This window comes from Grus americana, chromosome 7, assembly GCF_028858705.1.
Source record: "Grus americana isolate bGruAme1 chromosome 7, bGruAme1.mat, whole genome shotgun sequence".
Classification (NCBI taxonomy): domain Eukaryota; kingdom Metazoa; phylum Chordata; class Aves; order Gruiformes; family Gruidae; genus Grus; species Grus americana.
Genome location: NC_072858.1, coordinates 9,339,128 through 9,365,401, shown reverse-complemented (window position 1 = coordinate 9,365,401; position 26,274 = coordinate 9,339,128). Strand labels below are relative to the sequence as shown.

General features: G+C 37.6%; 1 protein-coding gene across 4 annotated transcripts in view; it reads left to right on the top strand.

The window, feature by feature from the left end:
- Positions 1-21,764, top strand: part of FHIP2A (FHF complex subunit HOOK interacting protein 2A) — a 33,152-nt gene extending 11,388 nt beyond the window's left edge. Inside the window, exons 4-18 of one of the 4 annotated variants that reach the window (XM_054832626.1) lie at positions 443-547; positions 888-1,010; positions 3,473-3,511; positions 5,287-5,580; positions 6,435-6,631; positions 7,826-7,940; positions 8,046-8,122; positions 8,223-8,415; positions 9,637-9,806; positions 10,682-10,825; positions 12,537-12,627; positions 14,333-14,476; positions 18,840-18,980; positions 20,013-20,116; positions 20,210-21,764. In XM_054832626.1, the coding sequence (XP_054688601.1) occupies positions 443-547; positions 888-1,010; positions 3,473-3,511; positions 5,287-5,580; positions 6,435-6,631; positions 7,826-7,940; positions 8,046-8,122; positions 8,223-8,415; positions 9,637-9,806; positions 10,682-10,825; positions 12,537-12,627; positions 14,333-14,476; positions 18,840-18,980; positions 20,013-20,116; positions 20,210-20,315 (2,043 nt within the window). In that variant the 3' untranslated portion in view covers positions 20,316-21,764. Of the gene's footprint in view, positions 1-442; positions 548-887; positions 1,011-3,472; positions 3,512-5,286; positions 5,581-6,434; positions 6,632-7,825; positions 7,941-8,045; positions 8,123-8,222; positions 8,416-9,636; positions 9,807-10,681; positions 10,826-12,536; positions 12,628-14,332; positions 14,477-15,023; positions 15,065-16,831; positions 17,574-18,839; positions 18,981-20,012; positions 20,117-20,209 lie in introns of those variants that run through there. The other 3 variants (XM_054832627.1, XM_054832629.1, XM_054832628.1) reach the window with 3 other exon arrangements.
- Positions 21,765-26,274: the final 4,510 nt, after the last annotated feature.

Below are 26,274 nucleotides of genomic sequence, written 5' to 3'. Positions count from 1 at the left end.
GTCTAAGGTTAATTGCTTATGAATTTAAAAAAACCTTTTGTAGATATTAAGATGTTTCTAGTTTATCATATATTTATATGTGCTGACTCATTGAATTGCTAGGTTTTGTGGCACAGTCAGTGGACCTGTAGCCAGTTAATTCAGAGGTAATTATCCTCTTATTGATAGGGAATATTTCCTGAAAAGATTGGTAGAAGTCTTCACTAGAGCAATTAACTGAAACTATGAATAATTTGAAAAAGAAAACAGTAATGAGATTTATCAATACTAACAGAGATCAACAAAAAATGTTCAAAGTGATGTGTTAACAGATGATGATTTTTTTAAATACTTTTGCATAAATTATTGCTGTTTAATTAGTGATTTTGAGTGACAAATTTGCATCTATGTTTCTATCCACATTTGCTATATTTTTCTTATTGTTCATCTGTTTTTCTTTCAGTGTCCTCCAGGAATGAAACAGCAAGTTTTGGCTTTTTACACAAAACTTCTTGGAAGAATACGGCAACCTCTTCTTCCCCACATAAATGTGCATAGGCCAGTGCAGGTAGTGTTCAAATTTTAAGTAAACTGTGTTTTTGCATGGCAAGTTTCTCTTAGTCTGCTATAGCTAATGGTATCTTTTCTTCCATTGTGAAGTGAGTTACTGCTCGAGTGTAATATCAGTTTTAATGTATTGATGATTAGAGCCTTGAACTACCACTGCAATGCAAGTCATAAATAATAAAGAAATCTTGTTCTTAGTAATCTAAATCTAGTGCAAATGTTCAAGTCAATAATTTTACATCATTGTAGTATGTATATAGAAAAAGAGGCCAGTCCATCATTCCTAGAAGAAGTTCTAACTTACTCCCTGCCTTAATTGTTGATTTTTCTTTATGTGACAGAAATTAATCAGGCTGTGTGGTGAAGTTCTGGCAACGCCAACAGAAAATGAGGAAATTCAGTTTCTCTGTATAGTATGTGCAAAGCTGAAACAGGATCCCTACCTTGTCAACTTCTTCCTTGAGGTGAGTAAATCAAAATTTTCCAGGTGTATCTACTGCATCACTGACAAAACATAATAGAGAACTGGAGGTGTCACATTGTGCTTCATAGCTTAGTTTTCATTCACTCTGTGATTTTTTTTTTCCTGTGATACTATAAGTTTGGGGTTTTTTTCTTCCAGAGACTTGTTACATCTGATTATTTTTACTAGAATTTCATTCAGGACTTACAAATATACCTGTCTGAGGTCCTTATCCTTTGTAGTGAAAGTTCCTTTAGAGTAGGGATTTCTTACGTTGTTTTGTCTTCAGCCCAGTGAAGACTAAGGGACAGATTGCATGGGGCATTGAAACCGTGCAAGTTTCTAAGTGTTCTGCAGGATCGGGCCCTTATTTGGTAGTGGCACATATGGTCTAGCTGCAGTGCCAGCTCACAATCTACAATATGACATTATTTTCTATCTGTAAGAAAGCCAAATATCTTTACTCCCTCTTCAAACTTAACATGTGGCATTGATGAAATCAGAGTGGGAGGAGAAAGAATTTCTAGACTGACTTTCTGTTCCCATTTGGGAACATATAAAAGTTTAATTTATAAAAGTCCATTTAGAAATGCCTCCTGCTCCCACTTCAATGTTTTCTATGGTGACACAGTATCTATTAAACATGTGATACAGAGGTGAAAAGATACAGATAGTGTGTCCTCCAGGAATATTTTACAAGCTTTCCACAAACAAGATCTGTAACAGCAGAGGCTGTTAAACTGCAAAGATATGTTATTTTCCACTGAATATAAGAATATCACTTATAAGTCAGTAGTAAAGAATCCATCTTGAGTTTATTTTTACCTTAATTAAACACCACCCTGTTTGCCATTGTATCCACTGTAATTGTACAAGCAGTACAAATGGTGTAAGGATTAAAAAGTTAGTATATAAACATTGGAAGCACTCAGAAGCAAACTACTAGATAAGTTACATGCAGAATATGGTAGAAGTCCAAACCAAGATTACTTTGAATGTCATTTATGTAGATGGTATGGTTTGAAAAGAACCTTATGAATGACTATTATACTCAAGTAATGCCCTTGAAATCAAACCTGAGAAACCCAATCATAACCACAAGTGTTTTGTTAGATATCAGTGTTCTTCCCCAAAATAGCAAGATTACAGTAGTAAAAATCAGACATGGAAAACCAGATGATTCCACAAAGAGATCTCTAGTTTCACAAAATGCTGGCTGTAGAGTTCAAGCAAGCTGAAGAACATTTCTGGTAGCTCCGGTTTTCTTCACAGCATCATTCTAAATGTCATAGCCTAAGGCATATGTCTTTACAGCTTCTGATAGTTGTTTCCAGATAAGGTATTTGGGGTGCAGAATTGTCCTTTATTAGAATACAATATTCTGGTTGTTCACATCTATGCCTCCTGGAGGTGTTATTGTTGTGACTTGATAGCTGTTTCTGACGTTCAAATGCATTAAAGGGTAAGTTTACAGAATTCTGTATGGCATTTTTCTCTCAAATCTCCAACACATATAAACCGAAATGCAGATACATCTCTCCAAAGCAGTCTGTTTCTATCTGTTAGTTGGGCTTCCTTCTTTGACTTTTCTGATCAGTTTCTACAGTATTTTATGAACATGAAAAACTGAGTATGTGCAAACCCAGGATTTCCTTTGTATGATTCCATATGAAATAGTTTGTTGATAGAATGCTGTTTATATTTTAGTAAAATCTTTCACCTGTATTGCTTAAGGAATGAGGTTATATGGCATAACTGTATCTCTTGGGCAAATTACTTTTGTTGTGGAAATAAGAACTGGAAAAACTGCATTCTAATTTTTTTAAACCTTTAAAATCCATATACCAATTTTATTTTGGCTTTAATTTATCCTTTTCTTTAAACTGAGTTTTCCTTGTTCTTGTGTAGAGAGAAAGAACATACATAGGAATGTTTGACTTATCACCTCCATCTCAGTCATCATTTTATGCTAACCTTGTTACCTCATGTTTTTCCTTATTCGTTTATTCCTTAGTTGCCCTATCTCATCCCATCTTATGAGAGATACTCCTAGTAACTGATTGTTCCATGCAAAGGGACACTTGATTCTGTTTCGATTTCTGCTCTTGAGACTTTAAACAAGTTCTAATGTAGTGTCCATTAAAAAGTTGTACCTTGATTTTATAAAATGAACAGTAGCTTCACTATTCACTTCTACTTTCGTTACTACAAATTACCAGCTTTATATTTCTCACCATGCATTAAGCAGACATTCTTATTAGCTGTGATATCACTAGATTTTTTTTTCCAGAATTCTTTTTTAAATCTGTCTGAGCTTAGGGCATCATCCACCACAGATTTTGAAACTCTGATAGTTACATATCATGAAAATACAAAAATGTATTTTTATATTGTCTGCTCTCTGTTGATGCTGAATTCATTAGAAAGCATTGAATATGTGTTTTATGTAACCTTTTCTATTAGGTCATTCAGGATCCTGTTTTGCACCTTTGCAGGAGGCAGGTGAGCAGCTAAGCTGCAGAATTGCATGATCAGACAATAGGAAGCTTAAATACATGCAAAAACTCTGTGTTGTTCAATGTACAGACTGCTTTGTGTCACCTGCAACGTAGGAGTAATGAGCTATGGACAGATTTCTAGGGGAATTTACACATTTATATATGTTAGGTCTTCTCATTGATGCCTTAGCTAAACAAACTATCGCCTTTCAAATGACAGAAGAGTCCAGAGGAAATAAGCTGGTGTAAGATAAAATAAGAATTTTACAAAATATTATCTGATTCTTGGAAAAAAGTAGCTTTTCTCTTTGGTAACCCTGCCTGCTACTTGAGTAGCAGCAGCAGCAGCAGCGTATAGCACAGGATTGAAATGCAGTTCCAGCCTTTAGTTCTGCTTTATATGCCAGGCTCATCGCTGTGATTCAGATATTCCCGTATATTGATAAAATATATGGGAGGATACTGGAGGACTACAGAAGATTTAGGGATAGACAGACATGGTTCAGACAGACACATTTTGATTGCTTTGCAGCCTTATGCATTTCACACTGTAAAGAAACTCCATATGTTGAAGGAGTAATTTTTCTACTGTAGTCAGAAATTGTACTTATTTTATAGCCTGCAGTGTGCTGCTTTTACCACTGGGTTGCCTCTCCAGGGAATTGGTTATATGAGTGTATCACAACATTCAGTACAAATTCTCCACAAAGAATGCACATCAATCAAGCAAGCATTCACAGCAGTTCTCTGGTTTGCTGCCTGTAACTGTCATGTAGTTAGTCCCTGCTGGTTTGTATGTACTAAACGCCATTAACCCCAAATGGTTACTGGTTTAAATTATTAATGCTTGAGATGTACTTGTAATAATTTTGGTGTTATCATAGAGGAGGGAAACCATTTGGATTTATAATCTCACTACTCTACTCACTTGCAAAAACGTCTTGTGCTGAAGTCTAATTTATGGTTCTAATAAAGTATTATTCACCTATGCTTATGCCAGAAGAACACTGAATTCTTGCCTTGCTGTGAGTTTCTTCTTGGTATCACAGACCACAAATTTAAATGTCTTTTTATGTGCTGGAGACAGATTTATGGGAAGACAGATGGGTTGCTTTCTTTCAGGCTAAGTAGAGATGCTGTGTGGCTTCCGAGAAGGTTCTCTGTGATCTGTTGTAGTATCCAGTGCCCAGTGCTAACTTCTGTTATCTTCTGTCCATTCAATCTACTTGACCTTTTGTTCATGAGAAATGCAACTTGAGAGTACTCTGCTGTCATAAAAGATGTATTTTTCCCTTTCTTGTTGAAGATAAAATCTCAAGAAGTTTAGAATGAGTTTAATTGTATGACTCCAGCTGGAATAGTGTTTCATACATTAGATGAATTTGAAGCCTCAACCTAGAAAGGAATGTTTTATAGTATGTGCTGAGGTCTAAAGGTGCACTCATAAGGTAAATGAAAAACTTCTATCAAACAGTGGGCAAATCAAGTGAATATGTGCCTTCAGCGGTGGAGAGAAAAAGACGCCATCTCTTTGTAAATGGCATATTCAGCCTTGAAACAAAGTGGTGCAGGGCTTAAGGGAAATTTAAGCAGATTAAAAAATGTTCTAGGTTTAAAAACTTCCTTGCTTCTACAACCCGTTACATTCTACATAGTTACTTTATCTAGCCTTGTAGAGAACTCCTTCAAACGTTGATGTAAAAAATTTGCATTTAGTAAATTTCTGCTTCAGGATGAACAGTAATTTCAAGCGTGTAATTCCAATAAAATGCTTTGCAGAGTAAGTTAAAAGCAATGGCTTCCAAAGGATCAGCAAGTGTAATCACAGAGGACATGATAAAAGGCCAAGACTCTTTGACAGCAGACACAGGACAGCCCATTCAGCCTGAAGAAACACCAAGTGCTGCTGGAGCGGAGCAAATGGAGAAGGAAGATGACCTCCTGCAACAGGCAGATGATCTCTCTTTCAGTCTGGATGAACTAAATGTCACATCGTCACCTGAGTCCTCCCCTGTTTGTCCAAATCAAGACTATAATTTAGTGAATTCTCTACTAAACCTCACTAAAAGTCCCGTGAGTTGTTTTTTTGTTCTGTTTAATGTGATAAAATGAAATAGTTTGAATGCTATGTGAAGTGGGCAGAGGGAGTGAATATACATGTATGCCCACACTGTATTTTAACTACAAAAAGTAAAACGAGGTTGGTTTTGCAGGCAGTTTTTGTAAATTGGCAATTTTCTTTGCCAATTCAGATTAAAGTAAAAATATTATTTTAGAAAATTAAAATTGAGTTTGTTGATGGTAATGTAGGTGGGTTTTGAGCAATTTGTATAGGATATCACGTTTCACAGATAAGCTACATAGGGTAATCATTAGCTTAAATATACCACAAGAAAATATTTTAAAAACTGCTTTCAATTGTACTGACTTAACCAAACCCATTTTTTTTGTAAAGGCACCAGTCTATCTCTAGGGGTTTGATTTCTTTACACAACTGCCGCATGTCTTACCATCCTCAAATTCATCCTCAGATTCTTTCAGAAAACTTAGAGGAGGGCTGGGTAAGCCTGTAATTGCTACAGCAGTGTTGAGGGCAGAAAACCGAATCTACCGATGTACCTTGTTATTGTTAAGCGATAGCTTACATTGTTTAATATCTTGGTCTTAAGCTGACCTACAGCAGTAGTTCTATCAACCTGAAGGTTGCAGTTGCATTCTTAGTATTTGACATGGATTCAGGTGAGATTCTTTATTTTGTACTGTCCAAATTCAGTAGAAATAAATTGTAATCACTGGAAAGGCAACAAAAATAAATGCATTCACTGACTGTGGGGGAATGGAGAGGTTTTATTTGGGAGATGTTTGCTTCTTGATTTCAAGTGAGCTTCATTCACCCTCTGATTAATTCTTCCATGCCCTTCTGCCAGGACGGCCGGATAGCAGTGAAGGCCTGTGAAGGCCTCATGCTTTTGGTGAGTTTGCCAGAACCAGCAGCTGCCAAGTGCCTGACTCAAAGCACTTGTTTATGTGAATTGTTGACAGACAGGCTGGCCACCCTCTACAAAGCCCTGCCTCAGTCACTGGATCCCTTAGACATTGAAACAGTGGAGGCAATTAACTGGGGGTAAGAATTTTATTTTTGTATTTAATACCCAAGGTGACTTTACACCCCTCCCTAAAACTAATTTTCTGTAGGTAGATGAGATGTATAAAATATTCACACCCCCATGCTAAAGACTCAAGAGCAGAGCTGAGATCCCAGCTGCAGCATAGTGATACAACTTCAGGCGTCCGATGCATGCCTGATTTCTGACGTGGGGCCAGGTTTGGCTGACAGTCCCTTGTAGAGATTCCTCAGGGGGGCAGGTTTTTCCACTGAATTACATGCGCAATTTATAGCGGTGTAGCTGCAGTATCAGGTACAAATTATTTTCTTGTTCAGATGTTAAGGATTTAGGAAACATAAACTTCTCACTATACACAATGAACACTGTAAGCTGCTGCAGGGGGCAGAAGGGATGTCTTTGATAACAGGCTGTTGTTGCAAAATTTTTGCAGTAAAAAAGAAGAAGGAAAGAGTTACTGCGTAACTCATCAGCATGAAGCAAAAGATACGTGCCTGTTATCCTAACTGCTTGCGTGTTAGATTCTCAAAACATTTCTCTTCCCCACTCTGCCTTCATTATTATGAATTGTTCGTGGTCTTTTAGTACTGAGACAAAAAGTAGGTAGATGCAAAATAACTACCAAAATTTCTGGTCGTTGGAGTTTGAAGTTAGAAGGGGAAAAAACCACAACTTTGGATGAGATAAATAATTATTGGACTGCTTTGCCAAAGAAAATGGTGAATTTGTTATTCTGTAGAACCTTTAAATTGAGATACATGTTTTTTTCTGAAAGATACAATCTAGTTCATGTATAAACTGTAGTTTTGCCGTACTTGATTGGGGTTGCTTACAGAGTAGAGAAGAACAATTCCCTTCATTTTATGGTTCTCTGACTACAGGAGTTATTGATTCAGTTTCTGTGGTCTGTGTTTCCTGGGAGAACAGACTAAGATAATCAGTTTTCCCTTCTGACTCAAGAAATACTTAACCAGAGTTGTTCTGCTGTACCTACTCTGTATCCTTTAGCACGCCACTGAAAACCTGTGTAATGATAACACTGCCAGATTATTAGACACCAGCAGAAAAGCTATTTTAATGTTCACTTCATTGCAAGTAGATCATTACTTTTTCTGTTAAGTTCAATAAGAATAAAGTCCAAGATTCTTCAATTACTTGTAGACTAAATAAGTATTTTTCCCTGCATTCTCTAGTTTGGATTCCTATAGCCACAAAGAAGATGCATCTGCTTTTCCAGGGAAAAGAGCGTTGATTTCGTTTCTTTCATGGTTTGACTACTGTGATCAACTCATCAAAGAGGCACAAAAGGTTTGAAATGTTTACAGATGATACAAATGTATTCAGCAAATAAGTAGTTCCAGTTGTTTCTTAGCTTTTGAGTTTGAGATGTACCATTTTGTACTTTTGTTTCAGACTGCTGCTGTTGCTATGGCAAAAGCTGTGCGGGAACGATTTTTCATTGATGTTATGGAACCCCAGCTGATGCAAACGTGAGTAGCATTCTAGAAGACATGGCAGAATAGAGTCTGAGTCAAACATTTTTTTTCAGCTGAAATCCACTACATTTCTGACACGAAATTTTTCGTTCAGTTCAGAGATCGGAATCCTCACATCAACTGCACTATTGCATCGCATTGTTCGTCAGGTGACTTCAGATGTCCTGCTGCAGGAAACAGTTTATTTTATACTTGGAGAACACAGAGAGCCAGAAACTTTGACAGACATCAACAGACATCCGTTGCGACACAGGTTAATCGAACACTGTGATCATATTTCTGATGAGGTGAGAAGTGATGATGATATAATAATATCTGCTGGCCAGTTCTGTCTTGCATAGAGTCTGTAAAAACGCCAATGTGAGGTCTTTTCATATTTGTGTCAGCTAACTTTTTTTGCCAAGGAAAAGAGTTCTGACTGCCAGCCCTACGAACTCCCTATAGAAAATGAAAGTCAAGCTGTTTTCTCCAGCTTGCACATTGTTCCTATTAATTAAGATTCTTTGCTAAATTTGCTTGCCCCCTGTGCATACCTAGTTAGGCTTGCTCATCTGTAAGGTAGGACAAAATCAGTTTCTGGATTGCATTTTAATTCGTGCTTTGTTATATGTTGTATCGCTGTTATTTTCTGTGTCGTGTCAATTCTGTCATGTTATCACCTAAGTGGTAGTTAAAAACTTACTCTTTTTATATAAAGTAAGTGTGGTCAGAGAATACACACAATGCCAATGAAAAGATGATATAATAACTCTAAGCACTTTACTACACAGTAAACATTGTTAAAATTATTTACTTCAGTAAAATCCCTCCTCAGGAGCTGCTTGTTTCATTTTTTTACATGAAACAACTTCCAGCCTCTGCTTTTTCAAATAAAACCCAAGCTTGCCTGAAATACAGATCTGTGCCTTCACATATCCATTTTTTTCAGCAGGCTTACCAGCTCACCCTGTCAGAATGAGTTATCTGTATCTTTGCAAAGCTAAGCACTCTAAAGCTGTCTTTAAAAACTCTTTATTGCTTAAAGTCATTCTCCTTTTAAAAGCCTACATAATATCTCCATGTAAAAATCTTAGCCTATAGTTCTAGTCACAATGTCCTAGTATTACTTTGTTTTACTCTGTGTATTTATTAGTAACTTGAAGTCCCGTTCTGTGTCTCACTTGCACAAGGCTAACCATCTTCCAGCATGGATCTGATTGTAATATGGAAAGCTAAGTCGTAAGTTCTCCGGATGTTCTTTGTATTGTTATTTTGGCAGATTTTAGAACAGTTTTTATTTTACAGGAAAAAAATACCTCCACATATTGATTTTCAAATGTATGTGAACTCTTATCCATGTTTATACCACATTCAGCATAACAATTTCCTAATTTTTCTTAGGATTTTTGCTTCCTTCCTTAATGTAAATAAATAATTGCAATGTTCTAGGATGTACAAACCAGATATAAGGCAAAAAGCATCAGGCAGCGGTGCATCACTTTGTTGAATTTTTACTTTTTATGTTACAGATCAGCATCATGACTTTGCGAATGTTTGAGCACCTTTTGCAAAAACCCAATGAGCACATTCTTTATAATTTGGTTCTGAGAAATTTAGAAGAAAGAAACTATATGGAATACAAGCCTCTCTGTCAAGAAGATAAAGATGTGGTAGAGAATGGACAGTTTGCAGGAGCAGTGTAAGTTTCTTTTTTAAGGGAAATTTTCACAACAGTTAACTTGGATCCTTATTTTTAGAACAAAACAGGGTTTTTTTCAGTAATTGAAAGAAAAGTGAAGGTAGCTAGCACTTTGAGGGGTCGATGTATTAATCCATATCCATAAATTGATGCAGGAATTATATCAGCAACTTAATGGAAATTTTTAGAACAGTAACAGAACAGCTAAAATTATCAAAAGCCTCTTTCCAGAACAGTAGGCATTCAAAGGTCTTCATATATCAATTCACTTCTGCATCCACCTAGCTTAAGTCTACGCATATTTGCATTGTTTTCAGTGAGATTATTCTTGAAGTCAGTCACTTAGTTGTCTTGCTTACATTTATGTTCTTGAATCATTTTTTGATGGAAGAACTTCTCTGGGACACTTTACATACAATCCCTTTAAATACCCTGCGTAACTCATGTAACTCCTTTTTATACTGATGGAGGGGTAAGGACTCATCACACCAGCCATTTTAGGCATCTTAATTTAGATATTTCTGAGTTATCTAAAATAATCTAATGGTTTCCTGAAGTATAGCACTCTCTCATGTAAAAAAAGTGGCTAAAGAATTAAGCGATTTAACGCAGTGATTTTGTAGGAGCCAAAAATGTCTACTCTGTTGTTCAGATCAAGAAGTTATGCTTTTCTTCAAAACACAGTTTGTTGGATATTTGTAAAAGTTGGTATTTCTGCGTATTAATTAGGTAAAAAGATATGCATATGATAGTGTTCTGGAAAACATCCTAGCTGTTCAAAGAAAAATAGAAGGTATACATTTTGACCCAGAGATTTTCCTGCCTTCAGTAACATTCTGTGAATGATTATGGTTTTGTCTAATATAATCTCACAGAGACCTAGAGGAAGATCCGTTATTTACTGATCTGTCTCCAGATAATACATTGTCAACTCAAGAATGGCTCAGTGCTTCTCCACCTGTCAGTCCAGAACATCCAAAAAATGATGGGAAGACTGAAGTTCACAAAATTGTAAATAGGTAAGTTGAAACAAACACTTAAAGAAATCACTGAATGTGTGGGTGTCTGCACATACTGTGCAAATGTACTCTGTAATGGATGTTATTCAGTGCCAGCTGGTAAAATGACTCCACAGAAGGAAATTATGTGGCATTTTATCAGAAAGCTACTCGTGAAAGATTAGAGCTTACAATAAGTAAAAATAATTCAACATAAATGAGAAAAATAGAAGAACTTTACAGCTAATAGTCTAGTTGAATACTCAGAATTCATAATAAAGCCTTACTGATTATAAAACTTTCTTTTCTCAGAAATATTTGTATACTTAAACTGCTGTTACAGGACTTGACCTTCCAGGAGAAGTCTGGGGAGACTTGCCATAAATGTTTTAGGGGAAAACAACCCTTAAACTTCCTAACGTTCCTTAAATACATATATAAAAGCAAATAATTGCCATGCTAGAGATAACCTCCTATTCCCTGAAAATCAAGGGGCATCTCTGTCACATACCTTTGTGCATGTTAGATGTACTGCAAATTGGATATCACAAAGAGGACAGGCTCCGCTCTAAGCAACTTAGCAATGGTAATTCTCTTAGCAACTAATATTAGGACAAACGCTGTTTGCTCTGTTAATACACGGTAGCAAAGCAGCACTGGTATTTCAGTGCTGACCTATCTACTTATCCAGAAATAATCAGAGGTGTTAGCCAAAGGAAGCAAGCAGCCTGAGGACAGTCAGCATAGAATGGCATAGGCGTTTCTTGCGCTCTTTCCCCCAGTGCTGCTATATATAGTTTGTGGTGGACATGGTTTCAAGCAAAGACGCGAAGAACACTCTCCTAAATTCACGTCATGTCATCTCCGTCAGTGAACAGAAATGTTCTCAGGATTTGCAGTGTTCTGCAAATTTGTATTTTTTCAGACAAAATGAACTCCATATGAAAAGTCAGCTACTACTTATTTCTGCATATAAATCTTTGAGGAGCCTCCAGCAGTTCTTGGGGTGTGGATAAAGCTGGAATTTGGAAACAGAATCCAAAGACCGAGTTATATTTTGCTGTCCAGAAATTTTAGGGGTTTATATTTATTTTTTAAAGAGAGCTCCTCTCTAATAAGATTCAGAATTTCCTGATGCTTTGTAGGTCAGATATTGGTGAAGTAATAAAGACGTATAGTACTTGCACTACATACCTGGCAAAGGCAATGATATTCATAACTGGGATATTTATATGCAAATATTCCCGTATGTTCTTAGATGTTCATTTTTACCACAACAACCTACGGTAAGTAAAACTGCCTATGCAGTAGGTTAAGAAGAATGTTAACTGTAATTCTCCTTCTCTTTTGGCTTGTTTATTCGCCAGTAAATTTTCCATATGCGCTAGTAACATGGAGTCTGACCCTTAGCAAATACTTGACCTGGTTATGAATATTCCTTTTCATCTCCATTCTGTCTGCTAATTCTCAGAAAATGCTTCCACTGAGGCTTTTACCTCTAGTGCTAGATACAAAAGTTCTGAAATATGTGTCTTGTTATTTCAAACAGTAGTTAGAATAGATGTGCTTAAACAGATTTTGTATTCTCTGTTCACGTAAAGTTATGGTAGAATCTGTGAATTAATTGGCCAGAGAATTCAGTATTGTGTACACTGTTACAGATGATGAGAAAGTATCGATCTAGTGCTCTGTGGGTTATAGATACTCATTAATGTACCTTTTTTCTCTATAGTTTTCTCTGTCTTGTACCTGATGAAGCTAAGTCATCATACCATGTGGAGGGTACAGGTTACGATACTTACCTCAGAGATGCCCACAGACAAGTAAGTGGGTGAAGTCTTCCTTAATCCTTGAGAATTTGAAATGCTTATGAGAATGTACAAATGGCTCTATAAATAGTTCTACTAAATGCATCTTTTGGTAATGGAAGGTGGGAAAATTCAATTTTTATTTTCTAATGAAAACTTACCTTTGGAGATCTTTTGACGGTGAATCCATCTTGTATTACTCTAGTGGGAATAATGGATGACATTAAATGCATTAATATTCATATAACAAATACACTGAGAGAAAATCTGAACTGCAGATAGATTCTTAATTTGCTTTTGCATTTATCCGCATTCTCTTGGAGAATTGCCTGCCAAGCTGTTTGAAAGGACTAAAGGGAAATTAAAATGCTGCATAGGAGTTATGCAATCTGGGACTTTAAAAATAAAGGCTCATCACAGGGAATGCACAGCCCAAGGCATTGAGGTTTGAAGTTGGGAGTTTTGATTTACTGTTTTGAAATAAATGTGGATTTTGTTTTTACAAACATAATCTAAAGTTTCCTTGGTCAGAGGACAATCACTGTTTATTTGCAGCTTTCTTATTGAAGCCCTGTGAATCTTCCAGAATAGAAAAAAATATGCAAAGGAATAGAGTAACTGAGAGAGCTATGTTTAGTAGCTAATTTAAAAATTCCGTAACCTCTGAATTATGGTATAAGCAGTTTAAGATGGGAAGCTTGGATTTCTGTATTTATTATATTGTTTTATCTGTAGTCTCTCCTGAAAAGAAAGGGAAGAGAAAATAGAGAATAAGGAAACAATGGTTGATGTAAAATTCCCCTATGTTCTATTCTTGGATGCCAGAAAACACATATCATCTTTGTATTTCTTTCATGCCTTGGGAAAAAGAGTATTCTGGGAGTTATTAGAGAACAGAATTGGTTTCTGTCACTTCCTGACAATGATATGGCTACTCTTAAAATATTTCCCCCCTAAGAATAGCCCTGCCTATTGCTGTTATTACATCCAAATAGCTGTTCTGCTTCCGTATTTCTATTCCTGGAAGCCTGCACAAGTAGGTAAGCTACATGCAGTGAAGAATTTCTGAGTCTGTTTTGTCTCTCTCTTTCTACTTATTTTCTGTTCCTTATTTTCACTGCTATAACCTGTGCTCCTTTCAAAGTATAATTCCTTGAAAGTGAGACATCAGGCAGCCCACAGCAAATCAGAGGCAGTGGCAGAGGTTGAGAAAGACTGTTACGGGTGATGGGAAACAAAGAGAGGGAAGAGGAAACCCTGAAGTACTTTTCATTTGTAGCTCCTGCATATACACGTGCCTTTCCTGTCCTGGAATTGGGGAGCAATATAGATTGGATAGCAAGATAAGCTACATGTAATACAGTGAAAGTGTGATAAGAGACTGACAAAAATAATGTATATGAATGCAATTCCTGCTCTAGAAGACCCCTGATAAGGATGTGTATTGTTGGCTTTGCTTTGTGTTTTGGCCCCAGCTGCTTTTTGGGAGCTCTGTTCTCCACTCATTGTTTCTGAAACTCCTCTATTAACATGAATGTCAAGAAGAAAATGAGGTGCCTGCATAGAAACTGATAATGTTTACTTTAGAATTACTCTTCTTTTTGAGCTTAGATTTATCATTTAGCTACAGGTGATGGTTTTAAGGTGTATGGACTATTAAAAGGAAATTAATTGGTTTCCATGGAGGTTTGAGTCTATTTTCCTCACTACTTTTTTCTAGTTCCGGGATTATTGTGTCATCTGCTTACGGTGGGAGTGGCCTGGATCTCCCAGATCTTTGGAAAAGTGCAATTTAGAAGCATCATTTTTTGAAGGACACTTCTTGAAAGTCCTGTTTGAAAGAATGGGCAGGATTCTTGATCAGGTAAGAAAAAGCAGGTTATGAATTCCATTTCTGATGCTTTCATCACTACTAAAGGGCTGATCTCCATAAAGTCCCATGGATTCCCATCACACAGCTGTCTATTATAGCATCATCTTATTGTGTAATGTGCCATGTCCTTGGTGCAGGTTTCTGTAGATTGCAGGATGTTATCGTGATCAGTATTATCAACTTAAAAAAGTAGAAAACAAAAACTCCCTTTTCTTTGTTAGCCACCTTTTTGTGTACCAAATGTTTTCTTGACCAGAAATATCATTTAAATTGATGAGTAAGAAAAGAATATCCTTAAGATAAAAGATGAGGGTAAGATAGTATCTTAGGAGTCCTTTGGTACTAGCATCACTGGTTCTATTTTCATTTTCTAGCATTTACACTTAGAAAGCATGTACATTTTTCAGTAAATGAAATACTGTACAGCTCCCTTCTGCCACATTTCGGTGAACTTCACTGAAGTCTTGTTCAGGAAGCAGTTTACGTCACTGTGTAAGATGAAAGAATCACTGCTAACATTTTCCCCATTTTTTCACAGTTAGAAAAAACTGTTACCAGTGCATGGAAAGTTTCTAGAAGGTATCCTTTTCTATCTGCAATGTAAAGTAGTTTTTTTTCCTGTTTGACTATCTTCAAACAATAAAAGTGTAGCTGCCAAGGGCAAGCAAATGAGATAGGATCTGACTGGCTCCTTGTTCTGAAAAGGTGGTGTGACATGTCAGACCCAGATTAGTACAAAGGAATGTAAAGAAAGTGAATTTCCCTGATGTGTTTGTTTCTGCATTTAGCCAGCCTGCATGACCTAGTCTTTCTGGGGAGAAGTGAAGTGAAGGCTCAGGGAGGTGAAAAGGAGGTTGCCCTGTGTGAAAACTTAATATTTCTTTGCCTTCTCTAAACTCTGGATTTAAGTTAGTCAAGTCAATGTTGCTGCTTTAGATCAAGAAGATAGATAACTTTTCTTGCCAATGAAAACAAGCCCTGAAAGTCTAGATTACCTTCCCTGTAATACCAGCTGGAGTTGCTACAAATCCAATAGTACCAGTTTCATAAATTTGTACAGTTCTTTTCTGGTTCACACGTGGAGCTATTTACAGAATAAACAGTTAGCTGTGGTGGTACCACATTTCCTGGTCATAAGCAGGACAAGAGCCGTTTGAACACACAAATGCATAGGAAACACATCAGGAAGCCAGGAGTCGCCTCTGTGTCAGCTCTGCAAGTGTTCAGGGGAGAGCGATGTTCGAGAGTACCAACTTTTATAATTCAGAAATCAGAAAAGAAAACCAGTTATGTCCATTGCTATATTGTTTCTTATCAGAGTTTTGCTTTCAGTAAATGTGTTTTGCACACTTCACTGTCTGACACGGTCATACATTGGAGTCATGAAGAAAACGGCATCAACAGCTCTTAAGAAAAACAAGCCACATGGATACAAAAAATTTGTCTGTGCAATGACACATAAATTATAAAAAGTAAAGAGCATCCCCCAAGAAACACCTGAGTGTCAGATATGTATAATTACAACAAAAGTAGCATCTGGCATGGAAGCACAGTGCCCATTTTGATATATTACCTGTCAGCGTGACACACATTTGGGTTAGTCAAGCAAGGTGTTACAAAATGTGGTGTCAAAAATGGCTCTTGACTCCAGAAGAATTAACATCAACTACTTGAATCAGACAGAAGGGGCAAATTCTTACATTACCCTACCAAAACCCTGTCCTAAAACCCAAACTGAAATTCCTAGGGCTTATTCACAGTGAAACACATAAATCACATAGAAGAAACAAACAAACAAAAAATCCAAAACAACGAAACCTAGGTCCTATCCATGACAAATTTGACATAATGGCTGCTAATGTCCAGACAAAGTGAAAAATGTAGAAAAGCTTTCAGTGGGGATACAGTACTACTTACAGATTGTGTTCAATGTCTTTTCTGCTTTGTCACAATACAATAGGCAGTTGTGTTTTTATCAGGTTTTATTAGTAGATATCAGAAAACTTAGCAGAGGTGGTAGGTATCATTAGCCTAGTTTCTGACATAAGATAGCTGAGGCACACAAGTGGAGTAACTTGTTTCAGTGCTGTTCAAATCCGGTACCTCATCTGCTAGACAATACCTCCTTCCTCCTGTTAATATTATACATTTCTGTGGAACTGACTGTTTCCCGAGAATTTTGTAAGAATTTCCTGAACTGCAAATTTTGCTGGTTTTAACCTTTTTAGTTATAGAGAAATTTTTTAGGATATTATCTGATACAGGGCTGTCTTACTGTCTGCTGACATACGGACAGAAATAAAAGCTCTGTGTGAAGAAGCAGCTTTCCTTAATGCTCTCAATTAGTTCCAATCGCAACAGCAATCTGTCTGAACAATGCAGCACGTGGTACTACTTTGTTTCCTTCTCTTCTTGTGAACACCAGATAATGCTCGTGGCTTCAAAGCTTCCTGATGAATTGACTGACTCAGACAACTCTAAGGACCTTGTCCTACAGTTCAGCTAGGTAGCCAGTGGAATGGTTTTATGGAAGGAATTTGTGTCTCTGCAGAGTAACTTTTGCACAATAACTCAAAATGTAGTAATCTCTTTTATCTATAACATCTCTGGTCCAGGGTCTGAAAGCTTCATTTGTTACAAGACTGGGATGAATCTATTGCTGGAATATAAAGTACAGAAATAACTGCCACAAACTGGGAGAAGTATGTGCTTTCACTTCAAAAGATCTATAAGACAACTCCCTTTGCAATGGCACAGTGGGTGGTAATGAATTCGGGAATAAGGTACCTAAATGTTAGTTAGGTGACCACGTGTAGCCAGTGGAAATGTTGTCAGAACAGCCCTGGTAGTCTCTGGAGCTGTTAGACTGAAAAGCAAGTAGGTGTCTCCTTTAGTGCGAAGTGAATCACCGTCTCAGGTTCCTTGACTGTATTGACTGAAAGCTCGACTCAGTTGCCTGAACTGAGGTCTTTGTTGCCATTTTTGTGATGCCCGAGACATCACTGCAAGCTTGTGATTACAACATAGAACTTGCACCCTCTGTGGAACTGTCAGAAGATCAGCAGATACTCTTGAGTACCTGGGATGGCATGAGATGTTCGCCTGTAGGCAAGTGTATCAGATCTCTGTTGAGTAGGCTAATGCGAGCTTAGACATGTAGATACATCTAAATATATCTGTTTTAATCTGAAGCTGAATTCTTCCAAATCTCACAACCTGGTAAAGGGAAGAATCTGTTCTCTAATTCTTAAGTGGGATGCTAACTTGAGAGCATAAAGATGGTAATTTGAGGCCATGAAATCATCCTCTTCTAGATCTGATTATGCCACTGAGGATGTTTCTGCTGATACGCAGTCAAAGGGATTGAATGAGGGCCCTGTCATCCACTTCAGGTAACATCAGCAAGGTTAAGTTAAACTGTCTGGGTGCTGGTAACATCTTCAGACTGGCATAGATGTGTACCAAGGGAATGTCTGTCCATCTCTTATCAATGTAGTCTGTTCGACCACTGAAGAGGTGGAAGGAAATTACACTAGTTTGCAAATTTTGGGCTGAATTAAAATGTCAGCTTGTTTTCACTGTGATGATAAAATCGAAGATGGAAAAAAAAAAGTACTTGGAACATAAAGAAGCTATGGTGAAAATACTTGCTTTTATGGAAATGAGTTTCTTACTGGAATGGTAAAATCTTTTAAGCTAGGCACTATTTTTTTCCTAGAAAGTTAGGTACTATTTTTTTTCCTTATGACTGATTAGCATCTTCCAGCATCTGACAGTGTTGTCTCTCCCATTTGGTTGATTTGGGGAAAAGAGGTAGAGAAGAAGCTCAGAATTTCATGCTGCTTTCCCAGCCTAGGACTGTCTCATCTCCTGTAGCATGCTGACACAAGATGGCCAGGCCTTCTGCAATGTTTTCTTCCAAGAAAAAAGAAAGTAGAAGAGAAATACCATATTAGCCGTAAACATAGATTTCTGTCTCTCAATTTCCTGAGCTCATACACTTTACAGTTATCCACGAGAAGCAAGCAGATGTTTAATCTAGGCTGATTCTATGCTATTTGTTTAGCTACTGAGCTGAAGAAATGTTTTACAAGAGGACTTATCATACAATAAACAAGTATGCAAAAGCTTCAAGTGGTTGTAGCGGTTATACACATAATAAGATGTAATACTTAGCTGTCACATTCACATCACTCCTGTTGTGGAAAGCAGAGGTTTTTGGCCTGTCTTCTAATCTAACTTTTTATATATTCATAACCCTGTATATAAGATTCTAGTAGTTAAATAAGCACTGACTGGATGAAAAGAAGCCAGCACGAAAATAACTAAGCACTGTGTTTTCCTTTTTTTGCAGCCCTATGATGTAAATTTACAAGTTACCTCAGTGTTGTCCAAACTGTCCTTGTTTCCCCATCCTCATATACATGAATACCTTTTGGATCCTTACGTAAACCTAGCTTCTGGCTGCAGGTCTCTCTTCTCTGTTATTGTCAGGGTGAGTAAACACAGTTAATATTTACATATGGCTATAGAGCAGTGATTATTTGGTAACTTTGTAGTTACTGGTAGTAGTTGCTGGCTAGTTTAAGTTGGCAAATGGCTTCTCACTGAAAGTAGATACTTATGCTCTTGATTTGAATCAAGATTTTGGATTTTCTACCATACATGTTGGAAAATATATTTCTGTGTCCTCATGTCTTGATAATTGCTTGTTTGCTTAGTTTCATTGTATAGGTCAAAACATCCCCTCTGTCGATGATGTTGCTTTAAACTGGACTAGGTCATGTTGTTGTCGCTTGCAGGCAAGGTCAGGTAGTGCTGTAAGAACAGGCCAACTACAGGTTTGCACTTGGATGGGAAAGAGATGGCTTTGATTCACACACAAGCAAAGGACACTCCTGAGTACCCTGTGCCTGGATGAATATCTCTGCTCATCCTGGGGTTTTTTCCTGATGAAGGCTGTTCTTGACAATGAAGTCCTGGATTTATCAAAAGTCTTCTTCCTCTCCCTCTCTGATTCCCTCTCTTCTTGCCAGACCTGCATCCTAGAAGTGCTGGCGGGGTGCCTGTCACACTGCAGCCTTCTCAGTCAGAGATCCCTCACCTACCCCACGCACCAGCTGTTATGAAGCTGGTCAGGAGCCTATTAATGGTGCTTGCCCGATGCTAACAGAGGGCTTAGCTCCCTTTTTCCCAGCAGCCCTCCCCATTTCAAAATGTAATCTTCACTCTCTCCCCTTGTGCTTTCCCTAAACCCAGGAATTTACTGATCAATTGCCTGCATCAGCATTTACTAAGACAAATTAATCATCGACATAATTAAATAACGCCATTTGTGGCAACAGCAAGTAAGGCTGAGAGTTTTGCATCTCTCTACTTTCTGCGCCCACTCATCCTTTTTGGGGGCAGAGCAGGTACCCTGCATGTTGTTCTGTGAGCCTGTGAGGGTGCTGAAGTGGGTCTGTATCCTGGGCACTGCTGCAAAGGTGTTAACTTTATGTGTTGATGGCTTCTTTATGCTTTACAGGTCGTTGGGGACCTAATGGTTAGAATCCAGCGCATCCCAGATTTCACTCCCAAACTTCTACTGGTCAGAAAACGCCTGCTGGGCTTGGAGCCAGAAGGGCCCATGTGAGTAAAGACGCTGCCTGTTCTCCAAGACCTATGGCTGGTTTTTCTGTGTGCCAGTCCTGATTCTCTGCTGATTTTTGTTCTCTTTCTCAGCATTGACCACCTGACGTTACTAGAGGGCGTGATTGTGCTGGAAGAATTCTGCAAAGAGCTGGCGGCAATTGCATTTGTCAAGTATCATGCCTCATCTACACCGTAAGCAGCCTTGATGAGTAGCCAGGCTGTAAAACCACCTCGCCTGTTTCAGACTATTGACAACAACCAGATAAGAAGAGGTGGTGTGTCCTGGCAGAGCATCAGTTGACATTTGGCAGAATGGGAAGACAAGTTCCTTTCACCAGATGTTGACATTGCAAGAGAGAGGGATTCAAATGGACCTAGAATGTGATTGAAGGCATTTTCGGAGAAACCAATACATAGCATTTCTCGCCACTGTGTGAAGAGCTGCAAAAGCTGCATGAAGAACCACAGACATCAGACCTTGGTCATTCTGTTATAATGACAGTGTTTAGAGAGTTAGGTCTTTTGTATGTTCTGGGGCTCACGTGCGCCGATTTGCTTTTTGTGACCGCATTACTTTTAAAAAGCAAATTAATTTTATAAAATTTTTATGTCTTAATTCTTTTTCTTTTCAGTTGGATATATGAAAGGAAATCACAACTATACTTGCAATGTATATTATTAAAAATGAAGAGGTTCAAAAAATCCACCAATCCATATACACTGGGATATATCAATGAGGGATCATTTTTGTGATCTGAGCTTGATTTCCCCAATGGATTACTCCAAGAGATATATCAGTATAAAATCAATACTAATGGAATTAATCCTGATTCAGCATCACATCCATAACAAATATATCTGAAGTGCACATGTTTCTAGCATGTTTGTCTCTGTCATTCCAAGGGATTACTCTTCAGGTCATCTGTGTAACTAGATTTGCGTTAGGTTTTTGCATGTGAACTCTAGTTGCTTGACTTACGTCACCTTTACAGGGAAGTTAATTATAGGCTATTCGTAGATGTTGCTGAAACAGTATATTTAATTTCTTTTAAATTGGTATTTAGCCTGAATTGGTTTAAGAATCTTTTGTGCCTTGAAAATTGGCAGCATAAACATTCTGTCATTTTTAGAAATTTTTTATTGCTTATCTAACCATAGCAATAGTGCCCAGCAAAAGATTGACTGATGCCAATTCAGTTAAAGCGTTGATACCATATACAGGACCAAAATTGACGCCTGCTTTTCCCAGTGCTGGGGTGCAGAAATGAGATGTGGCATTGCAAGCAGAGGGCCATTCGCACTTCAGCACGCTTTGTTGCTTCTCTTTCTCTAGCGCGATGGCAGCCGGCACTTGAGACAGTTCTTGCTGCTCACTGCCACGTGCACCGGCAGGTTTGGGTGGCTGTACTTCAACCTTGAAGTCACACTGAGTGACTTGGCCAAGAGACCTGTCCTGCTGTCCTCTGCGCGGGTGTGTTGTACCTCTTTCCCTTCCTGTGAACATAACAGCACAGGCAGGCAAGGGAGAGTTTAGCTCCTTGTGTTTACATTGTATTTCTTCCTTTGTCTTTCCTACTATCCTATGTGCACAGCTAATGCCCAGTTCAGATGTGATTGCTCATATACAAATACAGACTAATTTACTCAGTCGCTAGAACTTTTCTGGATTTATATGACTACCTAGAAACAGATTCTGCTCTGAATCCATGCCTTTGAGGTCTTGGGTTTTAATGTTTATGGATCTTGGATGTTGAGAGGCCTTTTAAGTTAGCAGGTTAATTAGAACAGTGTCACAGTTAATGGGCTAAATTTATTCTTGTCACAACAGTGAAGAGGGTCCTGCTGTAAAAGCTTCCAGTGCAGGTTCAGCTGGAGAGAGCAGTCTGGAACTGGGGAAGCATTTTGGCAGGTAAACCCTGTATTCAGTAGCTCCCTGTACTGGGAGGCTTTTCTACAGAGTGTGGCATTTATCTGGCAAACAAAAGCATGGTTTAGTTCCTCGCCTCCTTTTTTAGGCTGAATTTAGCCCCAAAGTGTTTTCAGGTCAAAGTAGGATAGTAGGATAAAGTATTTTAAAATTACACTTTTTTCATTATTGTTCTTTAGAAACATACCTTGCAAGTAGCAAATAATTTTTAGTGATATGTATTGTAGTCAGTCCATATTACGAGCTTCGTTAATGCAACATACTTGACACATAGTTTAGAATATGTAAATGTCTATGCAGAGTGATGTTCAATACATACATTTGTTATAAATAAGGTCCCAATTCAGCAAAGCAGTTAAACATAAACTTAATTTCAAGAATTTTATTCCTAAATCACAATCTCTTACATGAACAAAGTTAAGCTGTTGAGCACAAATGCTGATGCTTTACTGAATTTGGATCTTTGTTGGTTTTGCTAGAGCTTGATTACTTTTTCCTCAAATTTTCTATTTTCATTATTTATTTTTTTTAAAGTGTATGTTCCAGAATATTTCTAATGTCCCAATTTCAGTGGAAACTGGAAGTGATAATACTACTATAAATGAAAGTGAGAGAAATGTTAAACAAAACTTACAAGAGCATTCCAAGTAATATAACAATTTATAAAGCCATTCAAGAGATGCCTGATCTCAAATGAAAGCATTAACATCACCTCTGTTGTTGTTGTTGTTGTTTTCACTGATACCTGAACTCATTACACTGTAAGGAATTGTATCAGTCAGCTTCTGGAAGGACTGCTGCAACCTCTGTCGCATTTTAATGTGAAACAGTCTAGCGAGCTGCAAACACAGTTCCTTCATGCTTGTCCATGAAAAAGATAAGTAGATGTAACTATAAGCACTCTTAAATAGAGGATATAGTTGTTTGGTCTCCAGCAACATTGGTGATGTTCTTGCAAACAAAATGTTCTTTAGTTGACAAATTTATAAGACATGGATCCATCCTGATAGAAGTGCAGCGATCCTTAAAGTTGCTTTAGCCTAAACTAATTTTGTGAGTGCTACCTACAAACCCTTAATTACTACACACGATGACAATAACCTTTATTTTTGTAAAAGTGATTTAATCTTCCTTAAGAGATGGAACTTGTTTATTTTATGTGGTGATATTTTCATGCACTTTTTTTTTAAAAAAAGGTTAGAAGTTAGTTCAGGTCCATGTTTTCACCTTTCCAATCTATGCATGTCATTGAGGTGCCCATTTTGTTTCTGTGTGCGTGCATTTGTAGGTGGTTATTTATTACCCAGAGATGGACACCTGAGCAAATACATGGCCTGAAGTTCACAGCATATGCAGATCCTCCAGATGTCACTGGGAAATGCAAGTGCTTATCACCTTAGAAAATACGGCCACTAGTAATAGATTGAAATACTCGAGAGGTAATACTAGAATAATTCTTGATTTCAAAATGCAGATCCAAACCACATTTTAACCCTGATGCACATGGCTGTAAATAGACACTTTTTTTACTTTTTTTCCATTTATAGTATGTATTTAATTTAGACTCCAATATAGCAAATTTTGTAATAAGCCATGTGCTAGCTCTGGTAGAACAAGTTTGTCCTTAGTTTCTCATATGACTGTAATATTCCTGGTATTCAGATCTTGTCTGTGTAATGTTCTTACTATGTATTTGTCTGTGCAATATAAAAGCTGTGATTTGATACACAGCTTGAGTCTGGTTGTACATCACCTGTGTGTATATATATATATGCTGATATATATATATATATAAGGACCAGAATCCCGAGCTTGCTTACACTATGATTAGTGTAAAGATTGTCGCACTTGATTTTACAGGGCACAAGTTATCACGGAATGGCTTTGTAAATGCATGGTAATTTCTACCATAACCTGCTGTGTAATTTCACAGATGACATTTTATTAGTGCTATTTGTCTTGCTAAAAGAAATACTAAACCGAAGTGCTAGGTAAAATGGAAGGATTATGTAGTAGACTTGGGGCTACATGGAAAATCCATATCTGATACTGCGTATGATACAGGGTTTTCAAACCATGATCCTTAATACTTCCTGTGCCCTGTAAAATAGTGTAACTATATAAAATATATACTCCTTGTTTTGCCTCCTGCCTTGTTTACATTAAACAGAGGATATTCAGTAAAATTTTTCTATTAAACTTTGTGTAGGTCACTTACTGAGAGTGTAGCCAAGGTTTCACAGGTGTGGGATTTCCAGTGAGGAATTGTTGAAACAGCCGCATTACCAGACATATTAAGTTTTATGAAGGAGGTTGTGATAAATTCCAACTTTTTGTGCTAAAAAATGCATGGAGGATTAAAAGGGATATTCTCAAAATAAATTAATTTCAATGAAGCGACTGCTTCTATTATTACGGAATCCATAATAGGTTTTGTATGGATGACCTTGAGACAGAAAATGTTTTAACATTTTACATCACGCCTTTGATCCTGAAGTCCTTTCATTTATTTTTATTATATCCTGAAGTCCTTTCATTTATTTTGAGTCTGTCACTGCAGCATCTCCTGGAATAAACCTGTTTCCTGTACTGTACTGTGCAGGGCTCGGAGTCAATCGGCATGCTCTTGCCCATGAAATTTGGAAGCCAAGGGAAATGGCCAGGATGGAGGCATCCTGAACACAGATTAACGTCTGCTTTTCCTGAGAGCCCTAATATCTTTCAAGGCTGCAGCTGGTCAAGACCTTGGTTCTCTATTGCATTTGAGTGCAGTGTGCGTCAGTCACAACATTAGTTTATTGAATTGGGTACAAATGCCATGTACGTGAGTAAGCATCATTCCTTATTTCAGGGCTTTTGAGGAAGGCTTTTACACGTATGTGTTTATATATTTTAAAATTGTTGGGTATTTTTGCTCAGTATCTCATCTGGTGTTGGTGTCCTTCAAGTTTTCATCAGCCTTTTAAAAATCTTACCGCTCTGTAAGATTCCCTCTGAGGACTACACTTGGATGTTAAGCTGTTTTTCCTTCTCAGTATTTAACAGCTGGAAGTGCTCTTGCATCTTTAACAAGAAGAGAGCTACAGCAAGATGATACACTTGACAGCTTTTTTTACAGCTCTCAGCATCTTTCCCCCATCCTCTTGGGTCTCAGAGATTGTCATCTCCCACCCCAGATCATTTATTTGCTGTTCCTGCATGTGGCATTTAGAGATTTAGGGACACTTTGCTTCCTCAAGCAGTGAGGAAGTTGTATCAAAATTGCACGTTTTATATCTTCTTGTATTTTTCTCTTACTTTGATATCCTTGAAATGACTGGATTATTGAAGCATGGCAATCTTATGGCACTTGCATTCTGATGCAAGATCTTGGGACTCTACATCCTATTGGGAAAAAAACCAGAGTATTATCGATGTGTGGTCTCTACTTCATTCACTCATTTTACAAATTCTCAGTCGAAGCTCTCGATGTAGATACAAGTAGCGCAGGATCTACTGAATTTGTTAACCTTTAAATATTAACAAAACTGGTGCTGTCAAAGCCTCAAGGATTTGCTAGTTTGGTATGTGATCCAATTGGATTAAAGTGGATTAATGCTCAGGGAAGTGAATCTGTCACAACTTGTATGAGCCCTTTCAGCCTAAACCCATGTGTTCCTGGTGCATCCTTTATCAGATGAGGTTCCCTTTGAAGAACGAGAGAGAAAACCGAAGAGCAATTTAGGAATCAAGTGAAGCATATGGTGGATTAAAGTTTTCAGGTGTCATAAATTTCTTGGGAATGCCAAAAAAGAAAAAGTGTGAAAAGTTAAATTTTACAAGTTCGTACCAGTTGCTGGCATTGCCTTTGGAGTCAGATCCGTGAGCATAAAAAGATACATCTTGGAACGCAGTATCTCACCAGGCTATTTAAATTGCCCTAGCTCGCATGGTATATATATTCTGATCTATGTTTCATTATATCCCTGCTGGTTATTACAATAAATGCTGCTGGTGGTATAAAATCTGCTAGAATAGCACTGTGGAACTGACAACTTTGTCAGTGTCTTGTAACTTTGATGAAGTAGATACATCTTGCTGGCTTTGCCTTTCTGCTCTACAGCACCATAATTCAGTAGGGGTTTGTATGGCGAACCCTCCCTCTGCTAAAACATTTTATGTACTGAAAAGTACACGTGAAAGGAAGGACCCTGTTACAGTGCTGGGCTGCAGGAACATGAAGAAAAGC